The sequence below is a fragment of the Heterocephalus glaber genome, unplaced genomic scaffold, assembly GCF_053883595.1.
Source record: "Heterocephalus glaber isolate CG9 unplaced genomic scaffold, H.glaber_assembly_v1.0 deba00001687, whole genome shotgun sequence".
Classification (NCBI taxonomy): Eukaryota; Metazoa; Chordata; class Mammalia; order Rodentia; family Bathyergidae; genus Heterocephalus; species Heterocephalus glaber.
In genome coordinates, this window is record NW_028258412.1 from 2,370,189 (window position 1) to 2,394,319 (window position 24,131).

General features: G+C 48.7%; 1 protein-coding gene across 4 annotated transcripts in view; it reads left to right on the top strand.

The window, feature by feature from the left end:
• Positions 1-7,630: 7,630 nt before the first annotated feature.
• Positions 7,631-24,131, top strand: part of Myo18b (myosin XVIIIB) — a 280,964-nt gene continuing 264,463 nt past the window's right edge. For all 4 annotated transcript variants that reach the window (XR_015446186.1, XM_087198064.1, XM_087198065.1 and 1 more), the window contains exons 1-3: positions 7,631-7,816; positions 19,490-19,681; positions 21,706-21,866. Coding sequence is in view for 3 of the 4 variants with exons in the window: in XM_087198064.1 (XP_087054190.1) it covers positions 19,645-19,681; positions 21,706-21,866 (198 nt within the window). In the remaining variant the exon portion in view is untranslated. The remainder of the gene's footprint in view (positions 7,817-19,489; positions 19,682-21,705; positions 21,867-24,131) is intronic.

Sequence of the window (24,131 nt, forward strand, 5' to 3'; positions counted from 1 at the left end):
CCCCCTTTCTCAGGGGACCTGGAATGGAAACAGTGGATCTGGACTTGTGCACCTCAATACCACTGTGGCTTGTGTCTAGATGTCCCCGCAAAGCCTCATGCAGTCATTTTTTTGGAGGTAGCTAAATCTGGAATGTGTGATGCTAGGGTTAAGGGCATGTGATTACTAAACCACTACATGTTTCTTTTTCTATTTTTTAAATTTTTATTTTTTATTTTTGGTACTACAGGTCGAACTCGGGACCTTGTGCTTTTGAGGCAGGCAGCGGAACCACTGAGCTAAATCCCTGGCCCCTAAACCACTACATGTGAGTCATTGGTTTGACACTGCCTTAATCCCGGTGGCCTGAATAAGATAAAAGGAGCAGAAAGGCACTTTTAATTTCCCTTGTTGCCTTTGCTACCTTGTGCACACCATGTTGTTTTTCCTCTGCAATGCCTGTTTGCCACTGCTGTCTTGGAGCCAGATGATTATGGACTAACAGCTCTACAAACTGTAAGACAAATCTTTCCCTTTAACTTTCTGTGTCAGGTATCTTGTATCAGCAATGAGAGAAAAGTAGCTAACACAGACATGTTGAGCCAGGTAATTTTGAGGAACTGGTGCCTCATAGGTTGTTTAGCAGTATCCTTGGCCTTTGCTTACTAGATATTGGCAGTACATCCCACCCCCAAGTCTTGACGCTCAAAATACCTCCAGACATTGCCAGAGGTCCCCTGAGAGCAAAATTACCCCCAGTTAAGCACCAGTGGTTTTGGTAATAGGTGCTTTCATTGTGTTAGGGGATAGAATTGAGTAGGGTCTTCACAGAGGGTGAAAGCTGTCATCAGGTTTGGTGGCCAAGGCCCTACTTCCTCAGAGCCCACAGAGACTGAGACCTACTGTGTGGTAGCTATGGCCAAATCGCTTATCAAGGCATGACGTGAGCTGAGCACATGGGCGGTTGGAGATCACACCAGGCCCAGCATCAAATGTGGAAGAATGGATGTTATTGTTAAAATAGCAGGAGGGGACCCATAGCCTTCCCATAGCCCAGAGCTCTTCTAATACCTGCTTTATCACTAACTTTTTTTTGTACTGAGGATTAAACCCAGGGACTCATACATGTTAGGCAAAGTGCTATACCACAGAGCTGCATCACTGCCTTTTTAAATTTTTTACTTTTTGACAGTCTCATACATGGACTCACTAAGTCTCACTAAGTTGCCCAGCCTGGGCTTGAATTTGCAATCCTCCTGCCTCAGCCTCCTGAGTAGCTGGACCTACAGATGATCACTAGTATGCCCTGGCCTTCACCAGCATCTTGATGTTGGTGTATTTCACATATTTTTGTAAGCAGCACATCAGTCTGTAGTGGGCTCAGCAACAGGAGATGTAATGCCCTTGAGCTTCTTATTCAGCTCAGGAATAACTTTGACCACAGCCTTGGCAGTGCTGGTAGATATAGGGCAGTGGTGAGCAGAATTATGGCTACAGGGCCACAGCTTACCAGGGTTGGCCGTCCACAGCCACCTGGGTTCTGGGTATCAGTAATGGCACAGATTGTAAACATGTATGAGTCACTCACCTAGGAAAAGTTTCATGCCTGACCTTGGCCAGGGTCGTGGGTGCTGTCACTGATAGTTCAGACCCTCTTTCATGGAAGGATCCTTGGTTCAGTTGCTGGGAGTGCTCGCCTCAAATGGCTCTCAGCTGTCACCCCTTACAAGGATGCCTCAGTTACAGAGAGACACCGTGCCTAATCTCATGCCCTTCCTGGGGTGGTGGCTCCTGTCCAACAGTTGGTTGACATGGAGATATAGCAGCCTGACCTTCTTATCACAACCTGGAACACCTGGGGTCCAGAGGTCACAGTGGGTTGGCTGCGGTGGTCTCTGAGTTTTCATCACAGGTCGACATCTCCCTTTGCCCAATTCTGACTCCCTCCTCATTCCTCAGTGAATGTTGATCCCAAGGGCATTCCTTCATAGACATCTGCTCACTAGATCCCATCTCAGACTCAGGGAACCCAGTGAACAGTTATTGGTATCAGCAGTAGCCAGAGAAACCTGAGGCTAAGATGGACCTAGGAGGTGGAGCACTCCCTGCCAGGTCAGTACTATAGTATATGTGCTGTCGAAGTGAGCACGAGGTCAGTACTATAACTGGAGGGAAGGGTGGCAGGAATTAGAAATTAATTAGTCCCTGGTTCCAGGGGCAGCACATGTATTTAAACTTCTAATGGGAGTGGACTGGGATGAAATACCAGTGGAGGGGAATGATTGGCTGGCAGGTCATAGCAAGCATTTGAGACAAAGAGGAAGAGAAATAGTACATGCAGGGCAATGGAATTGGGTAGGTGTTGCTAAGTTTGATTGATGCTTTATAAAAAGACTAAAAAGCAGAAAGAAATTAATGGTCAATTAAAAGCTAAGTATAAAAGCCAGAGGATCTCTTGCTGGCATACAGGAGAGCCCCAGCTGTAGTGGGAGGCAAAGAAAACTGAGAACCAGAGCCAGGACTCAATGGCTTGATCAGACAAGCTCCAAAGATGGTTGAACTCCCAACCATCCCTGGCCTGCTCTGCTTGGGAAAGCATGAGACCTTGTCACAGGAGATGGGGACATCTGAGCTGATGTCCCCAGAAATTTGGATGTCCAGACTCCTGGGAACCTCTTACAGGATGCAAAAGTGTCCCATCCCCTCCTACAAAGAAGCAACTCCCCCTGGCTTAAGGATGCTGCGGAGGCTATTTGGACCCCATCAGTGTCTGCTCTTCCCCACTCCCACTCAGCCTCTAGGCCTATACCTGGGATTAGGTAACATTACACCCCAGCTAGGATACTGCTGGGCCTGATGGGATAGGAAGTGAATGATACCACCATGGAGATACGAAACTCAGCCAGCATGGATTGTTAGAGCAGAGAGAGAAAAAGTGGGGTTGAAAGCAGAGGGTATATGAACAAGGAAAGCAGAAAGGCTGGATAAGATCGTTTATCAGTTTGCAATTGCTCCTTCCAACTACAAGGTTTTGCCCCAGGCAAGGACACTAGGAGATGGTGCAAACCCACTACAGGCTGATTCTTATAAGCACAGAAAGGTCTGTGCTTCAAGAGGTTGAGATGCTGGAGTTCCTGTGGTAAACAGTTAAAGAAGGAACTAAAGATTCCAGAGACATGGGTATGCTTGAGGGGACATGTTAAATAAGACCAGACAACCCACTGAGGCGCCAAGAGGACACTCCAAGGCAACCAGGGGAACTGGCACCAGTACCACTAGGAAGTTCAGTGGCAACTCCCCTCTGCAGCCAGCACTGATTAGGGGAAAGGCCTTTATATACTGTATTTCCCTGGAAATAAGACCAAATTTTATAATATTAATTTTTGCTTCAAAAGACACAATAGGGCTTATTTTCAGGGTATGTCTTATCTTTTCATGTACAGTAACCTACATTTATTCATGTACAACAATCTACATTTATTCATTGGTTTATGTAAAAAAAATCTACATTTATTCAAATATACTCATGTCATCTTTTTCTGGAACATCATCATAACTCTATGAACCCCAAATTCTGGCCTGAATTTCTTGCAACTCCATTTCCTGTAGAGCCATTAGCCTCGATCTCTCATGTCCAGCAATAGAGCTCTTCTTGTCCATGTAGCTTGCTTTTTGGCAACACAGCTGTCAGTGATTTTTATCCCATGAATTCTTTATCCAAGTCATGACCTCTTGCAGGATAGACTTCACAAAATTTCCATTAAGTCAAGTGTTAACTGAAGGCTTACGAGACAGTGGCAACAAAAATGATGACAATTAAGAATGATGGTCCACACAAAAGTGACAAACAATTGCAGGCACCAAAATTCAGAAAACATTTCTTTATTTCACAGAAGTACATTAAGCACAGCTGTTACAACACACCATGTATTAAATTATGAAGAGTCATACTAGACACAACTATGTCCATTTGTTATCAAGTGTGCATGTTATTCATGCATTGTGTCTGTACTCTAATTGGTCATTTGACAGTAAGTATCGAGTTTACCTGTTTACTTACTTCTTGTCCAAAGGTGCCCATTTGGGTATTTAAAATACTTAATTATAATTTATATTATCATTTATTTTAAGTATTAATGTCAATAATATTATTTATTTATATTTAATTATATATTAATATTATTTTATAATTCAAAATGTTTATCGTGAGTTGCAGTGGACATACTAAATGTGTCTGTCTGGCTGATGATCTTAACTGGGACTTATTTTAGGGTTAGGGCTTATGTTACAAGCATCCTGGAAAATCATGTTAGGGCTTATTTTACAGTTAGGTCTTATTTTGGGGGAAATGCAGTATCTACTTTGGGTCATTCTATCATTCAGCCATCACTGAGGGTCTATGGGTCATGTGGACTAGAACATTGTAATAAGAATCCCATTTTACAGAGGGAAATCTTGAGGCCCAGCTGGGTGAGGACACTTCCCCAAGGCATCCAGTGAGGAAGTGGCCAGCACTGGATCTGGATCCAAAGCTCATGCCCTCCCTATACTCCCCTACCACCAGAGCTCTGTGCAGATCTGCAACCTTCTGGTTAGAGCATGGGTTTCATAGGAATCTTCCTCTGCAGATATCTCTTCTTCCCCTATGCTTCAGGCATATGATATTTTTCACTGTTCCTCCATTTACCAAAGATCCCATGAACAGCTATTGAGTGCCAAGAATGAACCGAGACACAGACTGGTGGTGGATGGACAGGTAGACTGGCAGATAAACATCTAGAGAAAGCATGACACAGAACCAGATCTTCAGGCACCTTCTCCAGCCCAGCTTCCATGCAGTTAGTTATTCATGGCGTATGCATTTATTAAGCACCTATTGTATACCAGCCACTTCAAGGGACATAGACTGAGAAATACTCTTCCTGTTTTTTGCTATAGGAACAGTGACATCCAACCCAGGCCTTGGCAACAGTCATGTGGAAGGTTTCTCCTGATTCTCACACACACAGACACACCAGGACTGTTCCTCTGTTTATTAGTACATGTGCAGGTACACAGGCAGGTCTCTAGGAAATTGGGAATAACAGGACCCCAAGATGACAAAGACCAGATGATGGCACTTCTCCATTCAAGCCAGGTGGCTAGAATCATCCTCCTGAGTGACAAGATGGGCAGGGCTTGCAGGGCTCATGGGGGTGATTGATTAATGGGATGGGCCCTCAGCAAGAGTTCACTCAGTTTGTACCCTTGAAAGATTAGGGATTGGTAAGAGACTGAGGTCATTTGCCCCAGTAAAATGTCACAATCCTTTGGACGTTTTGCAGACACAGAATTCACTGGCTGAAGAGGCCACGGCTCTAGGGGGAAGGACTAGGAGCCCAACAGCAGTGTGTGATGATTCCTCCCTACTCTGTCCAGAAGGATCTATGCCCACACAACTGTCACACACCCCACCCAAAAGCACCATCATCTTTTCTCTTGGTGACACCATGCTAATTAGACACAAGCCACAAGTCATCAGTTCTCTGAATGCCTTGGTAAAACTACATTCACTTTCTTTTCCTTTCCTCCTCCCTGGGAACAAAGCCTGGAGATTGGGAGATAAACGGTTAGCTGGGTGACAACATCTTGCTTACAAGGGTTTTCCTAAATCACAGCATACCCAAAGTAATACTTGGTTGTCCTGAAGGGGGAAAGAAATCCACCTAGCCCAGGTCCCAGGGGAATGACAGAGAGATGTATAACGTTGGCTCCCTTGAGGTGGACAGTTTTCTCTAGGTCACAAAACCATCACCACAGGTCACAGCTTACATGGGGCCCAGCCATAGAAAGATGACAAGGACAGAAATGCCCCAGGAGATGGTGTTGTAGGACCCCATATGAGGTGGGTTCATGTTTCATTGTCAGACAGTCCAGCACAGTCTGGAGGGGACAGCTTGGGGATCATTTGTCCCCAACTTCTTCCTGTGGAATAGTCTATGATGTCCCAAGCCACTTATATTAGTTAGCTTTCCTATTGCTGGATACAATACCTAACACTGGCAACCTAAAGGAGAAGAGGTTTAATTTGGCTCATGTATTACAAGGATTCAGCCCGTGGTCAGCTGGCTCCAAAGAAGAAGCAGCATTGTGGAAAGATGTGGGAGAGGAAAGCTGCCCATAGTGGCAAGAAAGGAGAGAAAAAGAAGGGAAGATCAGGGGACAAGAATACATCCCTCTTCTTTGGGTCACACCCTGAGTGACCCACCTCTTATAACAAGGCCCCCAACAGCACAGTCAGCTTTGAACTCATCAGTGGATGAATCTACTGACAAGTATACTACTCCATGATCCAATTGCCTTTCAAAAGCCCCACCTCTGAACACAGGAGACTTTTGAGGGACATTTTAGATTTGAACCACAATGTCACTCTCCACTGGGGGCCCAGAGCCCTCATAGTTTCCTGGTTTATATGTGGATGGGCAGCTATATCTAACGTAGGCTTCATTTAGTGTTCTAGTGAGCTTCTGACTGAATTGATTCTCCAGGCTCAGGAGGAAAGGTGTACTTTGGGAAGTTATTGTTCTTAGTCACAAAGCAGGGCAACAGCAAATAGGAATGGTGGAAATGATTCTTAGAGAAGCAGTGTCTCATGTTTGAACAATCCTGCCTTTCTTCTTTTGCAGCACTGGGGATTGGACCCAGGACTTTCACACTGAGCTATGTCACCACCTCTTTTTTATTTTTTCATTTTGAGATAGCATCTTGTGAAGTCACTAAGTTGCCCAGGCTGGGCTTGAATTTACAGTCCTCTTGCCTTAGACTTCTGGAGTGCTGGGATTACAGGTGTGTGTCACCACACCTAGCTACAATCATGTCTTTGGAATCAGACCTCTGACTCCATTTCCCGTTAGCTATGTAAATCTGCATGATTTGTTCTGTCTACTGAAGTCCCTACTTTCTTTTTTCCTTCCAGGCCGTGGAGAAAGCACTTAAAAAAAATAATTGCTAGCTGGAACCCTGGGCCTCAGGCATACTCAGCACATGCTCTATCCCTGAGTCACACTTCTAGCCCTGAGGATGAAGCACTTTTTACAGCACCCAGGTTAGTGTCAGGGTTGATTGTAACAAGCCTTTTAAAGGCAGCACTGCCTGGGCTCTCTCCACTGCCTTGGGTAAGTTGCTTAACCTCTCCATGCCTTGGCTTTCTTCTCTGTAAAATGGGTCTGGGAGAAAAGTCTGCCTCACAGGGTTGTCAGCACTGTTAATTTAGTTTGTTGCAGGCTGCCCATTGTGTGAGGGGTGCTCATCAGCATCAGGCACATTCACTTGTGTTGTTCACCCACAGTGACCAGCACTGTCCCCAGTTATTTCCCTCCCATATTCGACCAGACTGCAGAGCCACCCCCTCCTGTCCAACTCCTGCAGCCTCTGGGTTTCCATATGGGCAGGGGCAGGAGCATGGGTGTGTGGCCTGCCCTGGTACATGAAGCCTGGGAATGTGCTTGCGTCCGGAGCTGTCCCCTCCCCTGCAATGTGCCACCAAATATGTCCATGCTCTCCACTGCCTGGTCAGCGGCCACCCCAGGCTGCCGCTCTCTCCTGGCTGGACCTGCAGCTCAGGGGCTAATTTTAGAAATGACTTGTAGGCACAGCTGCTGTGATCGCATTGGCTTGGAGGAGGGTGGGGGCCAGGGTCGAGAGGGGAAGCAAGGAAAGGGGATGTGTGTGAGCGTTTAGGGAGGGTGTTTCTGACATTTCTCTTTCAGACCAGCTCTCTTGGCTGGCTGGGGTCCCTTTGTGGCTAACTGGGGAGACCTTTTGGGCAGGAGTCGTTCCAGGGACCTGCGGTCATCAGGTACTGTACTGTCTGGTGGGGCTTTGCAATGGGCACCTGTGAGCTGACGGGAAAGCTGTAATTTTCTGTGCTTTTGGGGGGCATGGCAGAAGGCCCTGAGTCCTTCCAGTTGTTCTATTTTCAGTCTTTCTGGTGCTGAAGGCTTCGGAGGCCTTATCCCTTCGCCTGTTGCCTGTGTTGTTCACTCTGAAAAACAAGACTATTCTGTGGAAGGATTTTACAATTCAATGCTAGGCTAGGTGGGTACTTTCTAAGCTGATCACTTTCCCGAGGACCTGGCTGTTTGCTAATCACTTTTTAAAATATGCCCAGAGTCCTGAGTTAACCTCTGCTGTGGAATCTTGGCCAGCAGACATCAGCATTTATATTTCTTCTAAACTTCTAGTGATTTCAGCTTCACTGGTTCAGGGGTCAGGCAGCCCAATTCTTCCCCCTTCATATTCTCAATGCTGCTCCGTGTCACTTTTAATTTTAATGCTGTTTAAATTTCAAATAAAGCATGCAGGAGTGGTGGGGGAGGGGAGTGGTGGCTCAAGGCCGAAGTTTCCAATGTCATGAGGCACTTCCTTGAGAAGGGGTGTTTGGTGATGGCACACCCGTTACCAGGCTCTTCTTTGAATGAAGAAGACCCACAGGTCTCAGTGGTCAGGCTGGGAGGTCACCTGGAGCTACTTTCCAGAAGTCTGAAGGCTTTGCTGCTGTAGGCCTCAGGGCCGCAGTCTCTCTGAGGCTTTCCCGTGGAGGTGGCTGGTGGGAAGAGCCCAGATACCTCCCAAGTGGCTCTGAGATGCCCGAACTGATCTTGACTCTCATGAGCAGTGCCTGGGTTTTTGTCCTGCAGCCTTGGAACACTAGGCTGTTATTTTCAGTTTGTGATCGTCCAAGAAGACTCCAGCTTTGTTCAGGTCATGGCTCCTGGAGGCTGAGTGTCCCATAGGGATGGTTCCCTGCATGCTGTCCCTACTACTGATCTAAGTGGTATTGTCCTGTGGCTGGTGTGTCCTGGCACACCTAAGGGCAGACAGGGAAGGGCCTGTGTGAGAGCAGGATATGGATGAGTTCTAGAAAGTAATAGTAGAGGCTGGGTGGGGGTGAGAGGGATACAGAATAGAAGGAGAAGGAGAAAGAAGAGACTGGGAGGCAGGAGGACTGCAAATTCAAGCTCAGTCTGGGCAACATAATGACTTAGTGAGACCCTGTCTCAAAATCATAAAATTAAAAGGGCTGGTGATATAGCTCAGTGCAAAGGCCCTGAGTAAAATCCCTAGTACCAAAACAAAACAAGAGAGGAGGAGGAGGAAGAATAGCAGAGGAAGAAAGAGGATGAAGAGTACAATGAGAAGAGGGAGGCTTCTGGCCCCTACTTTTGAGGGGCTGTGACTCACCAGTTAACAGGTTTTTGGTTCTACCTACACACAGGCCTGGTCAACTTGAGTCACTTGCCTTGGGCTCTGCTGACTCTGTGACCTTGAACATGACCCTTCCCCACTAGAAGCTTAGTGTTCCCTCCAGCACTGAGGGCTTTGGGACTCTCAGAGATCTCTAGGAGCCACCATCTGGGGGTGCTGGTCCAAGTGTTGGCCATTGACCTTCAGCTAGCTGGCCTGGGAAGGGGCTTTAAATGCAGGTTTCTGGGCTCATTCCAGGCTCATCAAACAGTCCTGGGGGGCTCAGCCTAATGGGCATATTGAAACTCTCCAAAGTAGTCCTGGTGTACATCTAGCTGCTTTGTCTCTGGTGGGAGATCGATGACAGAAGACTGCTGCATGGCACGGGGCTCTCACATTGCATTGTCACCAAGTGGAAAAACTGCATGGCATTTCATTAGGGTCTGACTGTTGCTAAGATTTGATTAGGCTGGAGTTCACCCTTTGGTGTCATGAGAACACAGGCCTTGCTGGAGAGACCTGCCTTGAGCAGCCAGGAAGTGGACCTAGGGCTTTGTCTTTACAAGGCCTTGGGAGTTGGCCTCCTGTGGGCCCTCATGCACTTGGTCGCTAGAGATGACAATGACCATCCGCAGGGCCCATTTTAAGCCAGGGCTTGGTTGCTGAGGTATATGGCATGACTTTCATGTTGAAATTACATAGAACCAAATTGTTTGAAAAATGGAGGAGGTGGGTTTGAGACAAACACCAGGCCCCAAGCTCTGCCCAATCCACTCCATGTTTATATATGGTGCAATTAAGGTACAGAGAGCAGAAGCAACTTGCTCAAGGACACGTAGCCCTACGGGACAGCATTGGGTTAAGGGCAGCCCTTTCCTTCAAGGCTGGCATCAAGGAAGGAGCTTGAGGGTCCCAGTGTTAGTAGTACCCCAATCTTTCCTGTTACTCTCACTTCCAAAACATTTTTTATCCTCCTCCGAGAAGAAAGGATTAAATCTCAGGTCTGGTTTGAACAGAGGGAACCAAAATGAACTTTATGACACAGGCAAGCTGCTTGACATCAGGGAAGGTGTCAATCTCCCTCTCTCCCTCCCCGCTCTACCTCTCGCCCACTCAGTCTGAAGGATTCAGGGCACCATCAGCTCCACACCACAGGCTTCATCGGAATTACTCCCACCCCCATGACTCACCCAGCTCTGTAATTTTCCTTTTCTGCTTTATGTACTGTTCTTCTGTCTGATGCTTAACTACTTAAAAAAACTAACAAACTATAGATTCTAGCAGCAGAGGGAAGATCCTCAAGATTTGGCCAAGTGGGTTGCCCATGTCTGTGACCAGTACTCACACTGGGAGTAGCAGGAATTTCAAGGTTTAGGTCTCAGGCACTGTGTCTCCACCTGCCAAAGACAGCACAGTTTCAGCTGTTTCTCAGGGACAACTGGGGTTGAAGTTTCCATTTCACAGAGGGCAGCTGGGTTAGCTGTTGAGTAGAGAGAGAGACACGGCTGCTGAATGGGATTAAATGTCTCATTTGCACTTAATATTCCTGTGAGTTTGGGTGTGAATGTTTAGCCCCATTTTATAGATCAGGAAGTGAGATGTTCGGACTTAAGTGACCCCAAGTTCACAAAGAGTGAGATAAAACTGGGAATTAGTGCTTTTTTACTCAAGATTGAAATATTTAGCTGAATCTAGTGAACAACATGGGTTAGGACAATGATTTGTGCAATATTGCTTTACTAGGATAGACAACAAAACCTGTTCACACTCATATCATTTAATCCACTGATTATCAAGGGGATAGATGACATTGTCCCTGTTTTATGGAGGAGGAAACAAGATCAGTGAGGTTTAGTGACCTGCTTTTCCTCTCATTTTTATACCAACACAGAGTGGCTTATTTTCGTATTTCTGTCTGTGTCATGTCTATTTGTTCACAGCAGATTTTTGCCCTCTTTCTCCCTCCATGCCCCTCTCTACTTGCCATGGTTCTTCTAGACCAGCGTCTGGACTAGTGTCATCTGCACACTGTTGACACTTGGGCAGGATGACTCTTTGTTGTGGGGGCTGTCATGTGCTGTGCAGGATGGTTAGCAGCTTTCCTGGCTTTGGCCCACTAGATGCCAGCAGTACCTCCTCTCCAGTCGTGTGTGACAACCAGAATGTCTCCAGGCATTGCCAGATGTCCACTGGCAGGCACTATCACCACTTGGTGAGAACCACTGTTCTAGTCCAGTCCTGTCCAACAGAGCTAGCTCTCTGTGATGACAGAAACTCTGTATGTGTACTACCTAGTAGGGTAACCACTAGCCATTATGCACTTGAAATATGCCTCATGCAACTGAGAAGCTATATTTTTATTTAATTTTAATTAATTTAAATTGAACTAGCTACATGTGGCTAGTGGCTACTGCATTAGATAACATAGCTCTGAGTAGCCCATTATCTGTCCTTTGATAGAACACTCACACCCTAAAAGTAATCAGAGGAGCTGGATGTGGTAGCACACACCTATAACCCCACCACTCTAGGAGGCTGAGGGGGGAGAACCATAAGTTCTAGCCCAGTCTGGGCAACTTACAACTTAACAAGACCCTGTGTCAAAATTTTTAAAGGGCTAGGGATGTAGTTCAGTGTGAAGGCTGTGTTCAATCCCCAGTACTGCAAACAAACAAGAAAAGTTGTCAGGGGAGCCTTCCAGAAAAATTCTGATCAGCTTCTTGCTTCATTGTAGCAAGGGAAACACCAGACTAGAATGGCAAGTGCTTGCCACAAGCACCACCCTAACTATTTCAGTGCCTGTGGCAGATGTTGCTAGTTAATCCAAGCACATGTTGAATTTGGACATAGCCCAGGATCTTTCCCAGCACAACACTCCAAGCATCCCCCAACTCTGAGTCAGGTGGTGTTGGCACCTGACACTGTTGCCTGTCCCTCAGTGGTCCCTGAGTGAGGTGCAGCATCTCATCATGTTCAAGGTGGCTGGCAAAGAGCATGTGGCCAGTCAAAGTTAGCAGGATGACCACAGACATGGAGAGGGGAGAGCCACTGTGCTGGAGAAGCTGAGATTTTTTTCTCTTGTAATATTTATAAGACCTCTACTGTGTAATTCAGGGATGGGGTGGGGTGTTGGCTTAGGTGGCAGGTTTGACATGCAAAGCACTTAGAGATTTTGATCAACCTGGAATTTGGCATGAGTGGCTGCTGCTAAAGCACCTCATAATAAAGTCCATAAAATGACTCATAGGCTTAAAAACAGTCTAGTACCCAAATCACCCTTCAAAGTGAGGGAGAGAGGCTGGTGCATCAATGTGACAGACAAGTAAATTGCAGCCCCAAGATATAGGAGGCCAGGCAGTGTGGGGCAGGGGCTTAGGGCTCAGAATCCCAGGTTTGATGTCACCCCACCCAAGGGCAGGAAGCCTTCAGTGTTTGCCCTGGTCCACCTCTTGCAGAAGGAAATGTCTATTGCTGCAGAGAGCTGGTTAGAAAACTCCCAGGAATAATGATGTTGCCTAAGGAACAGTGGAAAGCAACAATGGGAAAACAGGGTGGACTCTGCATCACATGGAAAAGAGCTCTTCTTGGCTGTTTTTCACTCCAGACAGCAGAACTGGGGCCATGTATGTGTGGCTGTCCTGGCAAGGCAGCTGTTTTAGGAGGAGGAGAAAGAGGAGGAGGAGGAGGTGGAGGAGCAGGAGGAGATGTCAAAGCCTGGGCACTAGGAAACAAGAACCTCGACTCTGCCATCATAAGAGGCTGTAGGGCCTTGAGAAGATTCCTTCCTCTCCTTGTCCATAGATACCAGGGTAGGATAAGGTGGACTTTATGGCCTCTGAGAGCCCTTTGTAGCTCCAGTTTCAAAGAATGAAATCAATGAAAAGGACTAAGCCCCAAATGTCTTAGTAGCGAGCTCCCCATCAACGGATGAAACCAAGAGAGCCTCTGGGGCTCTTCCATGTGTCAGTGCCTGTGGCTCCCTGATGGTGTCAAGGCACCCAGTTGGCCTCTACCCCTGCTCCCTTCTCTTCCCCATGCCTCTTCATCTCACTGTTGCTGGGAATTCCTTACTGGCCATGGGCCTTGTGGGGCAGGAAGAGAAGAGTAATAGAGGAGCCTGGTGACAGCTGGCGTCCGTGGACCACTCAGAGGAGTTGTGGTTGCAGACAGAGAGAGCTTTTGCCAAGATTAGAGTCAATATAGAGGGAGTGGGGCAGAGGCAGAGGAAGCCCCTGACCTCCAGTTCCTCCCTCATGCAGGTGTCTTGCCAGAGCTGTCCACTGGCCAAAGTTAAGGGGAAGCTAGAGAGGAGGAGAGCCCTGAGGAATAATCACTAGTGGTCCATCTCCTGGGGCTCAGAGCCAGCTGGCCTGCAGATAGCCCTTGGAGAGAGCATACCACATGGATGCTGGAGCCATGACCTCACTCCGGTCATCCAGTCCTCTCCCAGGCAGCTCTGTTAGCTTTCTGTCACTGTGACAAAAATACCTGGCATAAACAACTTAAAGGAGGAAAGGTTTATTTTGGCTCATAGTTTCAATCTATGGTTGGCTGGTTCCAAGGCAGAAACATCATAGTGGAAGGGTATGGTGGAGGAAAGTTACTCACCTTCTGGCAATCAGGAAGCAGAGACAGAAATCTTGCGCTAACAGGCAGGGCTTCCCACTGCTTCTGCTTTGTACATTCAGGGCGGTGTCCCCTCAGTTTGATGACTCACACACCAATCATTTCTGACACACCCAGAAGTGTGCTTTACTAACTTCCTAGGTGTCTCTCAATCCAGTCAAGTTGACAGTGAAGATTAACTGTCATACATTCCTTCTCCAGGGTGCAGGTCAGCTGTGTGTGAGAAGGTAGATAGGTTACTCCAAGGATTCAGTTAAGAAGAGGGCAGGGAGCAGGGTGCAATGTGACCATTAAGGTAGGGGTCAGCAAGTGATGGCCCGGGGGCCCAGTGCAACTCTCCCCTGGTCTTAAAGACCGACTTGTACTGGAGAGCCATGTCCATCATTTGTATACTTCCTCAGCTCTGAGGGCAGGGTGGGGTGGTAGTGACAGAAAGCCCATGGTCCTGGGTACTTCAAAGGCTTACTGTCTGTCCCTTTATAGAGAAAACATTCTGACTCCTCTTTTTGGGGTGATGCAGTCCTCTGGGGTTAGAGACAGAGGGCACTGTGATTTCCTCTGATCCTGAGGTGGCTGAGGAAGGAGTTATTGCCAGGATAGCAGCAGGGAGAGGGAGGGGCCTGCCACAAGTCGCCTTTGGACCAGGGATAGGTGGCAGGCCAGCCAAATGCAGTGGGGAGACCCATTAGCTGACCTCACCAACAGGGTGGGAAGCACAGGAGACAGTGGATAAACCCCAAGGGGATAGCATCTGTGGGCAGAGAGCAAGATAGAATATGACTCTGTGTCTGATAGGAAGGACCCAGGCTCAGAGGCTGATAGGAATGTCATCGGTCCTCCCAGCAGCTCCTTTCCCTGTGTACCTGGCCTCCCAGGTGATATTCAGAGATAGCAGGTGTCAGGAGGTTAGCTTGTCTCCACTGTGCATCTTAGCTCTGTGCCAGAGCACACAGGAGTCAGCTCCTCTGCGCATCCTCAGGACCCTTGAGGGCCAGCTGGGGAATCGGTAGTAACACTCACAAGCGGCGGTGAGGGAGGCAGAAGTCCAAGTGTAGATGAAAATGGTGCAGGGCCCAAGAGTGACTAAGTCATGTGCCCAGGTGAGCCAAGGGCAGGGTGGAGGAGGCAGGAGGGTGTCAGAGGGCCAGGGAGGGTGTCAGGGACCAGGTGGCCAGAAGGGCTGCTGAGAGATGGTGCATATGGGTAAGAGCCCAGAAGGGGAAGAGTGTAGCTGTCATGTAGAAGCTTCTGCATGCCAGCAGAGTGGCGGGCAGTGTGGGGAGACCTTGTCCTGTGGTGGCTGTGGGCACAATCTCTGCAGTCGGCCTGTCTGTATCCCAGGACTCGCTTTACCCCTCTTGGCTGGATGCAAGGGACCTCCCTGCCTCTGTCTGGGTGTTCTTCGATGGAGCTACTGGCTGAGTCCACCTGAAAGAAGAATGGGGAGAGCAAAGAGTGGGGTTATCCAGGCACCTGGCACAGCAGAGGCCAGCTCCCAGGGGTGCTCCCCGCCACCAGCTCTGTTTGTGCTGCATCCACCTTTGAGGTAGGGAGGGCAGAGAGCTCAGAGGGCAGCAGCACAGGGATTTAGGCACCCGGGCATCCCTTTCCTTTCTGTGTGACCATGAATGAATTTGTTAACTGCCCTGATCCCTGGCCCATGGTACATCCGGCCCCATGACTGGCACCAAACAAAGGCTAAGTCAATTTCAGTGCTTCCTCCTTGCACACCCAGCCCTACCCAAGGATGTACCTGCTTGAGCTAACTTCTTGGGATTCCTCACCTTGCCACTGGACACAGGGGACCTCTGAGCCTTGGCCTGGCACCCCTTGCTGATATAGAACTGGGATATGGGGAGCCAGGATGAACAAGAGGACTCAGACATACCTGGGGGGAGTCTCACCTTGGCCTTCTTACTGGGTGACCTCAGACCAGTACCCCAGCCTCTCCAAGCTGCTGTCTGCCCTGGGAAAGAAGCCAGCCATGTGGTACTGTTGTAAGAATGTAATGTGAAAAGGATTTTGGTACCAGGATGATTCTGGTCTGGTGGGAATTTCAGAATGACAGGGGCAGTTTCATGGCAGGACCTAGCTCAGTGCTTGGTGTATCACTGACTCTCTCTAAATATCAGTGAGTCCTCTTGTGCTGGGGTCTCTAGGCAAGCTGTCACCATGGAGTCAAGTGAAAATAGAAACAGGGTTGAGAGCAATGACCAGTGGCCAGCACCTGCTGCAAAGGTGGGTGTCATTCCATTTTGCAGAGAAGGAAACAGGCTGGGAGAACTTCCCAGGGCCATGAAGGTGTGCACTCCCATTGTGTGTGGAGGCAGATGATGGCAGAAATCCTTGCCACAGACCTGCTGCTCTGTTCCTTCTCATCCCCCTAACTATTCATTCAATGAATATTTATCAAATATTGAAGAAAATGGAGCAGAGGGAAATTCTTCCCTTTGCAGGGGAGTGGGATGGGACGGGGGGCTATGCTGCAATTTAAATAGGGGTGAAGGCAGGTTCACTGCAAAGAGGACTCCAAGCAAAGACTTGAAAGAGAATAAGGTGTGAGCTGCGCATTAAGGAGGGCATTCAGAGCAGAAGGAACAGGTTGGAAGTGTACCCAGGGGTCAGTGTAACTGACTTGGTGGCCTGAAGGGAAGAGCTGTTACAACAGGTGGTCATGAGGGTCTCGTTGGTACCATAAGCTCCTGGACATCTATCTTCTGTGACAGGTGAGATGCCTGGAGGTCTGGCTGCCTGGCAGTGGGGCAATGGGGGAAGGGTCCATGGGCCTCTCAGATGTAGGGTATGTGGGAAATGGACCACGTCATCCCTGTCTCTGAGGGCTGCCTCTCCTTCACCAGCCTCCCTCCTCCCTAAGGGGAGACTTGGGGCTTTTGCAGGAATCCATGTGGAGGCTCCTCATGGGCTGAATACAGCTACTGATGAGGCAGGCGTGCATTTCAGCCAGGAAGGGACATGGTGATAAGAACACTTGCTTAAATTAAGGCTGACAAAGCCTTGCTGTGGGGATGGCACCTTGCCCTGGGTCAGTGGGGCTGGCTCAGAGCTTTGGGGGTAAGGACAGGGAGAATGAGGCCCCACTGGGCTCCATTTCCTGCCCCCTCAAAGGGAGACCTCAGCCAAGTGGCACCCACTGTGTTTAGGAAAGCCTCATCTACAGTCAGGATTCCCTGGAGCTCTAAGCTGAAAGTGATTCTTTGGTGGCAGCCACGATGTGGCCAGGCTGGGCAGGGGAGGAAAGGCCACAGCCAGGACAGTGCCTCACGTCAGGCCTATTCATAGCCCGGCTCTGCTCTTCAGGCCTGATGCCTGTGAGTCACTCAGGGCCTCTCCTGTGTCCCCAAGGGGACAGTGGGCAAGATGTCTTTGACCCCCTTCCCTCCTCCAATCCCCAACCCCTCTTACCTAAGATCTGGCCTCATGTTGAACCCGGGGCCTAAGCGTCGAGCTATATCCCCAGACCATTTAAATTTTTTTTATTTTGAAACAGAGTCTTGTGAAGTTAGTAAGTTGTCCAGTCTGGATTCAAACTTGTACTCCTCTTGCCTCAGTCTTCCAGAGTGCCAGGATTGCAGTTGTTTACCACCATGCCTCATTCATACAGCCTGTTTCTTAAAGCAGACTCAGCTGTTGCACAGGGGCATGTTCCCAGAGCCTCTCTCAGGCATGTGGCCCCATCAGAGCTGGAAGTCCCTTCTTGGATCTCTGTATCTTGAGAGTCTCTCCTTGCAAGTTTGCTCAGGAGTGAGTGTTGTAGTTTCCCCTAGTCCTGTGTTGAGAAGCATTGAGCACCCAAATCCCTAAATCTGTGTCCTGTTGTAGTAGTTGCCATTTTCTGAAGTGTAGACACTCCCATGGCTGATGCCAAGCCACTAACGGAGCATTGCTGAGCACAGCATTGGAGATGGATCTTCCTGGTGGGCTCTTGCAAAGGGCTGAGAATCGGCTTGTGCTGGTTCTGGACTCTAGCTCATTTCCACCTCATGGCTGCCATGATGCGCAGCTTCCCAAGCTGTCTTCTCCTGCACAGGTCACTGCAGATGGCCACTTCCTAGCCCACAAGGCCTAGAAAGTGCCTGGCCAGTGGTGGCTCTGACAGTGGGGGATGGGCAAGTGCATCTCCCAGGGAGGTGCCTGTGAGGGATGCTTCTCAGAGGGCATGGCCAGGAGCTAGAAGGGAGCAAGTGGAAGGAAGGAGAAAGAGTCTCTTCTCATGGCACCTCCAAGAAGACCCTGGTGTATTTTCTTGCACTTGATTTTCTATGTGGGGTGTTTTTTTATTTTCAGATTTTGGTTACTTTTCATTGTGCAACACTGCATTCCACTGTTTTAGTCCATTTTCCACTGCTGTGACAAAATAACTGTGGCTGAGTTCCATTCGCAGCACTATAAAAAGAAGAACACATCATCAAATTGTGCACTTACAGTGGGTGGATCTCATAGAACCCAAATGAAACCTTGATAAAACTGTTTAAAACCAATGTTTCCTAAAATTCTCTTCCATAGAGCTTTAATATTCCTTCAAGTTGGACATACTTGAAGGACAGTGCTTTATTTGATATTCTCTAGGTATTGGCCACCATGTCTGCTTTGTCAATGCTCTAAGTGACCGATTGATGACATTTTCTGGTTTAGGCTTACTTTGTCAACTTTATTTCCAGAATACAGCTTTCTGGGCCCAAAGTTAATGCTGAGGCTTTCAATACAATGACTGAATCCTATCTCCAAAGTTGGGGCCAACTGGGAGCTATGGTTTCCTGCTCTCATCTAATTTGCAAGATCAAACCATATAAGCAATTATCCTCTTATTAAAAGAAGACTCATCTCTCTTTCTTGGTGTTAGCAGTTAGTGTAGCATTTGCCCTTGAGGGAACAGTGACCATGAGGGAGGTTCCAGGGGCTCGGTGTTCTGCTTGCATTTTGAGTTGAGATACGATTTCTGTCTCATACAGTAAAATGTCTGATCTCAGTTATACAATGGGATGAGTTTTTGCATATGATACACTTATATTAGCATCTCTTGGGTCAAGATACAGGACATTCCCAGTCCCTATAAAGGTCCCTTACACCCTTTCCCAGCTTAGAGCTCCTTTTCCTTCCATTGCCATTAGTTGCATTAAAATAAATTTTGGGGGGTAGTTTTGGTGATTGAGCCCAGGGCCTTCGCACTGAACTACCTCCCTATCCCTTTTTCATTTTGAGATGGAGTCTTGCTAAGTTGTATAGGCTGGGCTTAGAGTTGTGATCCTCCTGCTTCAGCCTTCCAGAGTGGTAGGATTACAGATGTGCATCACCACACCCAGAGAGATTCTCCTGTTCTTGAACTTCTTATATTTTTGAGATCTTGACCAATATGCTAGTTCTGTAGAAATGGTCTTTTTGTAAGAGCCACTGGGCTGCATGTGTGTGATGATGTACTTTTGTGTGTTGTACCTTCATAAAGGGTTAACATGTGGGTAAGAGGAGTTCAGGGTGCTGCCACTTCATGATCCATGGCCAGTAGCCCCCTTGCTGGCCACAGTCCTCATGAGCCTGAACAGCCATCATTGTCCCTGGTTGTGCCCTTCCCCGGTTCACAGCATTGGCGGTGGTGGGAGCGAGACTGTGCTCGTGGTCTAACTTGTCTTTCTTCTCTCCCCAGTGTGTCTCTGTGTGTCAGGCCTGTGTCCTCCCACCTCATGTGCTGTGCGTGTGTGTAAAGCCCACTCCGTGCTGCCTGCAGGGAGCACCACCTCGCCTCATCGGCTCATCACTCATCTTCTCATCTCACCACCTCACGCCCTGGTGCTGCCCAGCATGGCCATCTCATCACGCCTTGCCCTATGGGAGCAGAAGGAAAGTGATATTCAGGGCTGGGATGCAGCTGTGGGCTTGGAGGACCCACCACACTGGGGGACAGGGAGCCTGATGCCCATTTTTTCCTGGGGTGTGCCCAGGCCCACTTGCCACCTTTCCTTAGCCAGCTCCACCCAGCCTTCCTGACCCAGCTGGCGTTGGTGACCATTACCTTGATGTCCCTGATCTGGAGGCTGGGAAATGAGAATGAGGGGAGACCTACTGCCCAGTCTCTGTGCTCATGGCGGGGGCGGGGTGCAAAGGTGGGTGGCAGGCTGATGCTACAGGGGTGGCTTTTCATGGTCCCTACCTTCTGTCACCATGGAGGATTAGAAATTGGCTTTTCTTCCCAGTTACTCCTTATACTTCTCATAAGGCACCAAGAAGGGCTCTCTCTCTCTTCTCTTCCCCCCAACCCCTTCTCTCTTTCTGATGCCTCTGGCCCCTCAGCTTTGTGCATGTGATTTAATGCCTTGGAGTCAGAAGCAGAGAGAGAGGCTTCTTTCTGGCTGCCCCCTGGCCCTCTCAGGCTGCCAGGCACATTACTGGAGCCAGTGTTGCAAGGAACAGAGGGTGACTCACCCTCTTTTAGGAAGTAGGTCTTAGTCCTGAGCCTGGCCTTGCAGGACCTGACTCCCACCCTGTGCCTGGGCAGAGATCCGCATCAGAAAGCCTCCCCCCACCCCCACTAGGTCTCCTTGCCTCCTGTCTCCTTTGGATCCCTTTATCAGCTGAGCTGCAGACAGCAAGCCTTTACTAGACACATGAAGAAACTTTGATAAGGAGGCTATTTTAAACCACAGTGTGCTTCTTCCATATAAAGCCCTGGTGACTTATTCTTCCTCATGAGCAGTTACAGTGATGCTAGTTTAAGACACTCATGCGCGTTAGCCACATTTGGTCCCATGTCTCAGCCTTCAAGGTCACTCTCTGTGGCCAAAGGAAGGGCCTCAGCTTTTAGCAGCTCTGGCTTGGCCACATTTCTAGGGGTAAAATGCCACTGTCCAGGATGCTTGTTTTAAGTCAGTTTTAGGTAGACTGCAGCTGCCTAGGGGCTGGTTTAAAGGACATGAAAAAACACAGTGGGATCATGTGAGGGAACTGGAGCCACAGGGCTGGGTCCTTATACAACTGTCTCTAAGTATCCATGAGGAATTGCAGGACCCCTGCAGATATCAGAATTGACAGATGCTCAAGTCCTTTATATAAAATGGTGCAGTATTTGCATAGAACCTATGCATGCCCTCCTGAATATGCTGTCATCTCCAGGTGACTTATAATATCTTATAATACACTGTCCTAATCCTAGGACAGTGTAAGTGCTATGGAAATAGTTCTTATGCTGTATTATAGTCTGTATGTGTTTTACACATATGCAATTTTTTTTTGTTTTGGTACCGGGGATCAAACTCGGGTCCTTGCACTTGCACAGCAGGCAGCGAAACCACTGAACTAAATCTCTGGCCCAGATGCAATATTTTTCTTAAATATTTTTCCCTGTGGGTGGTTGAAGCCATAGATGTGGAACTCACAGATACAGAGGGCCGACTGTACAAACTCTGTCCCCTGCCATGTCCTGGCACTCAGGAAATGAAGCATTCAGAGATGTATCTATTATACCAGCTCCAAGTTGAGGTGAGGCAGGAGAGTGTGGATGGTTGCCGGTGATCCACTCCCTTCTGGAAACTGGAGAAGCTCTTTCCAGAGCAGGTCCTCCCGAAGATGGGTCTGTCTCAAGTCATGGCCAGGAACTTATGGCCCTGATGGGCCAAGTTCAAATCATGATGACTCGTTCCAGGCAGAAATTGCATTGCCTGGGTGGCCTCTGCTACATTCCACCTTCATGCATTGTTGTGAGGTCTTTGGGATCCCACTGAGGCTTCCCTGCTTTGATGTGGCCTCCCATCCATCAGCTTAGTCATGTGTGTCCTCTGTGGTCCTCACAGGGTCCATGGCACCCTCTCTGGGGGCAGCCTGCCTCTGCTAGCTCACTCAGATCTCTCTTTGTTTGCTTCTGCAAACAGATCCGGGAGGAGGACAAGAGCCCACCACCGTCCTCGCCCCCGCCTCTGTTCTCTGTCATCCCAGGGGGCTTCATTCGGCAGCTGGTCCGGGAGACTGAGAAAGAGTCCAAAGAGGCAAGACGGAGGAAAGAGGCAGTGCTTGCCTCCCCAGAACAAGAGGTGAGTGGCCCTAAGGAAGGGGACCAAGTGCCTTTCCAAGCATACCCACTTCCTGTCCTCTAAGATTCCTGAGTCACTGCGTTCTGCCTTGGCTCTGCTGTCCCTGCTTTGAAGAATGTCTTTTCTTCAACTCTGTCTGTTGAACTCCTATGCAAGCTTCAAAACTTATCCCAATTTTACATTCCTAGATGTTCCTCCTCTTCCTCTTCTTCCTCTGATTTCCACTGTGTCCCCCTGTGCCCGTCTTTACCGTGGAAAGCATAATATTTGATCATAGGGCTGATTTGACTAGGAATTTTTTAAGAGCACTGACTGCCTCTTTAATTCATTCTGCATCTTGGGCAGCCCTCATAGTATGTGGCCAATAGTAAATGTTCAAGGAATGCTTGTTGAATGAATGAATGAATGAATGAATGCCAGCAGTTGATATATGATGGGTTGGATGATTTTGCAGAAAGGAAGAGTTGGATACTGGCTAAGGCACATGGTTAGCTCACTTTAGGCAGAAAAAGAGACTCAGCTGCTACTCACTGATATAGATGTATTGTTGCTAAAATATTGAAATTTTTCTACATCAGGTGGGAAATACTCATGGCTCAAATCCCCCAAAAGCCCCCCAGCTGCCTTCTTCCCCCCTCCCCCTCCCCTGAGTCCCTTGGAATGGCTAAAGTCCAATAATTTGAGGACTAATTCATGGCCAAGGTAGGGATCTCAGTACCCTGCCCCATCTGCATCCATTCCAATTGATCAGTGTCCACTAAAAACCCTTCATTGTTCTGGACAGTACTTCTGGACTGAAGCAATCATTGAACATGATGCAGCCTAACGAGACCCTGGTAGGGGCTAGGCTACCTCCGTCCTTCTCTCTAGCTCCTTAAGGAGGGAGGCCGGGCACAAGGGTGGCAGACCCAGAGCACAGTGCAGCTTTCAGAAAGGGCATCTCTTCTCCTTGCTCTCCAGTGCCCTCTGGGGGTAAAGGGAATGCTGCCATAATGGGCTGAGTGATCCAGTGGCCTCATGGCCAGGTGTTGCCTGAGCCCAGTGACCGTCCTATGGCCTCCTTCCTGCACTTCAGTTTTCATCTGCCCGACCAGGACCACATGTGCAAGCTCCTGTCCAGTGACAATGACTTTGCTGTGTCAGGAAGCCCTCCAGCAGCTGAAACAGTAGCAGTTGTAGAAATAGTCTGGCCAAGCCTTGTTGGGGGAGAATGACAGGGAGGACAGCACTTTTTCCCTGCCTGTCTGATTTCAGTTGGCTCCAGACAGCAGTTGTCAGGTCATGAGAAAATAGTACTGTGTTCTGTGTATCACCAGACAACGTCCAGTTTGCTGTTCATGGGCTTACTCAAGATGCTGTGTGACAGTGGGGTGGATGAACTCACACCCATGCATCAGTGGTGGGGACTGAGCCCTGGGAAGTCAATGACTTGCCCAAGGTTGTGAGACCAGATAGAGGCTGAGCTGGAGTGTAAGCCTGTGTGCTCTCCATTTTTTGTGAGTTGCCTGGGGAAGGGCCATCTGGTGAGTGAGGTGGCCAATGTGGTGGCCTTGGAGGGTTGGGGAGGGCAGGGGCCCAAAAGGCTGTGGGTCATGCTGGCATCACTATGAACAAGAGAAAGAAGCAGAACTGAGCTGAGCATGGAGACAAATTGTCACTGCTGGTCCTAGGCACAGACTCACAGCCAAGGCAGGAGATGGACAGGCCCTAGGCCACAGCAGGTGGCTGCTCCACAAGCCAGGATGTTCTAGGAGCTGGAGCAAGGTGGCCTCTGGAGCATGTCCTTGTGGCTGGCTCCTGGCAATTGAAGTTTCTTGTCCTGATCAGTAAATACCCCACACTCCCTCTCCTTGTGCCAGCACAACAGTCCCCTTGGCCCCCATAGAATCCTGTCAGGATCCATAGGATCTATCACCATGTGGCAGGAAGGGGAGATGAGGCTCATGGAGGTGACCTGATTTTTTTAAGGTCACATGGCCAGTAGGGGCCAAGGAGAGGCTGTAGAGCCCTCGAGTGGAATGTCAAGGAGATCTGGTTCTGGCCCCGGTCCATCACTTGGTGCAGTCCAGGGCAAATCCTTTCCTCTCCATAGGCCTCAGTTTATTCACCTGTAAAATAGATGTGCTATGCATTTCCTCTTGACTTCATGGATTTTAGAAGGCTGAGCCTAGAGGGGCTACTCCCTCCATATGTGGAGAAGGCTGTGGTGGGGAAGGGCTTTGTGACTGTGAGAATCCAAAGGACGAGAACTCGCATGTCTGCAGC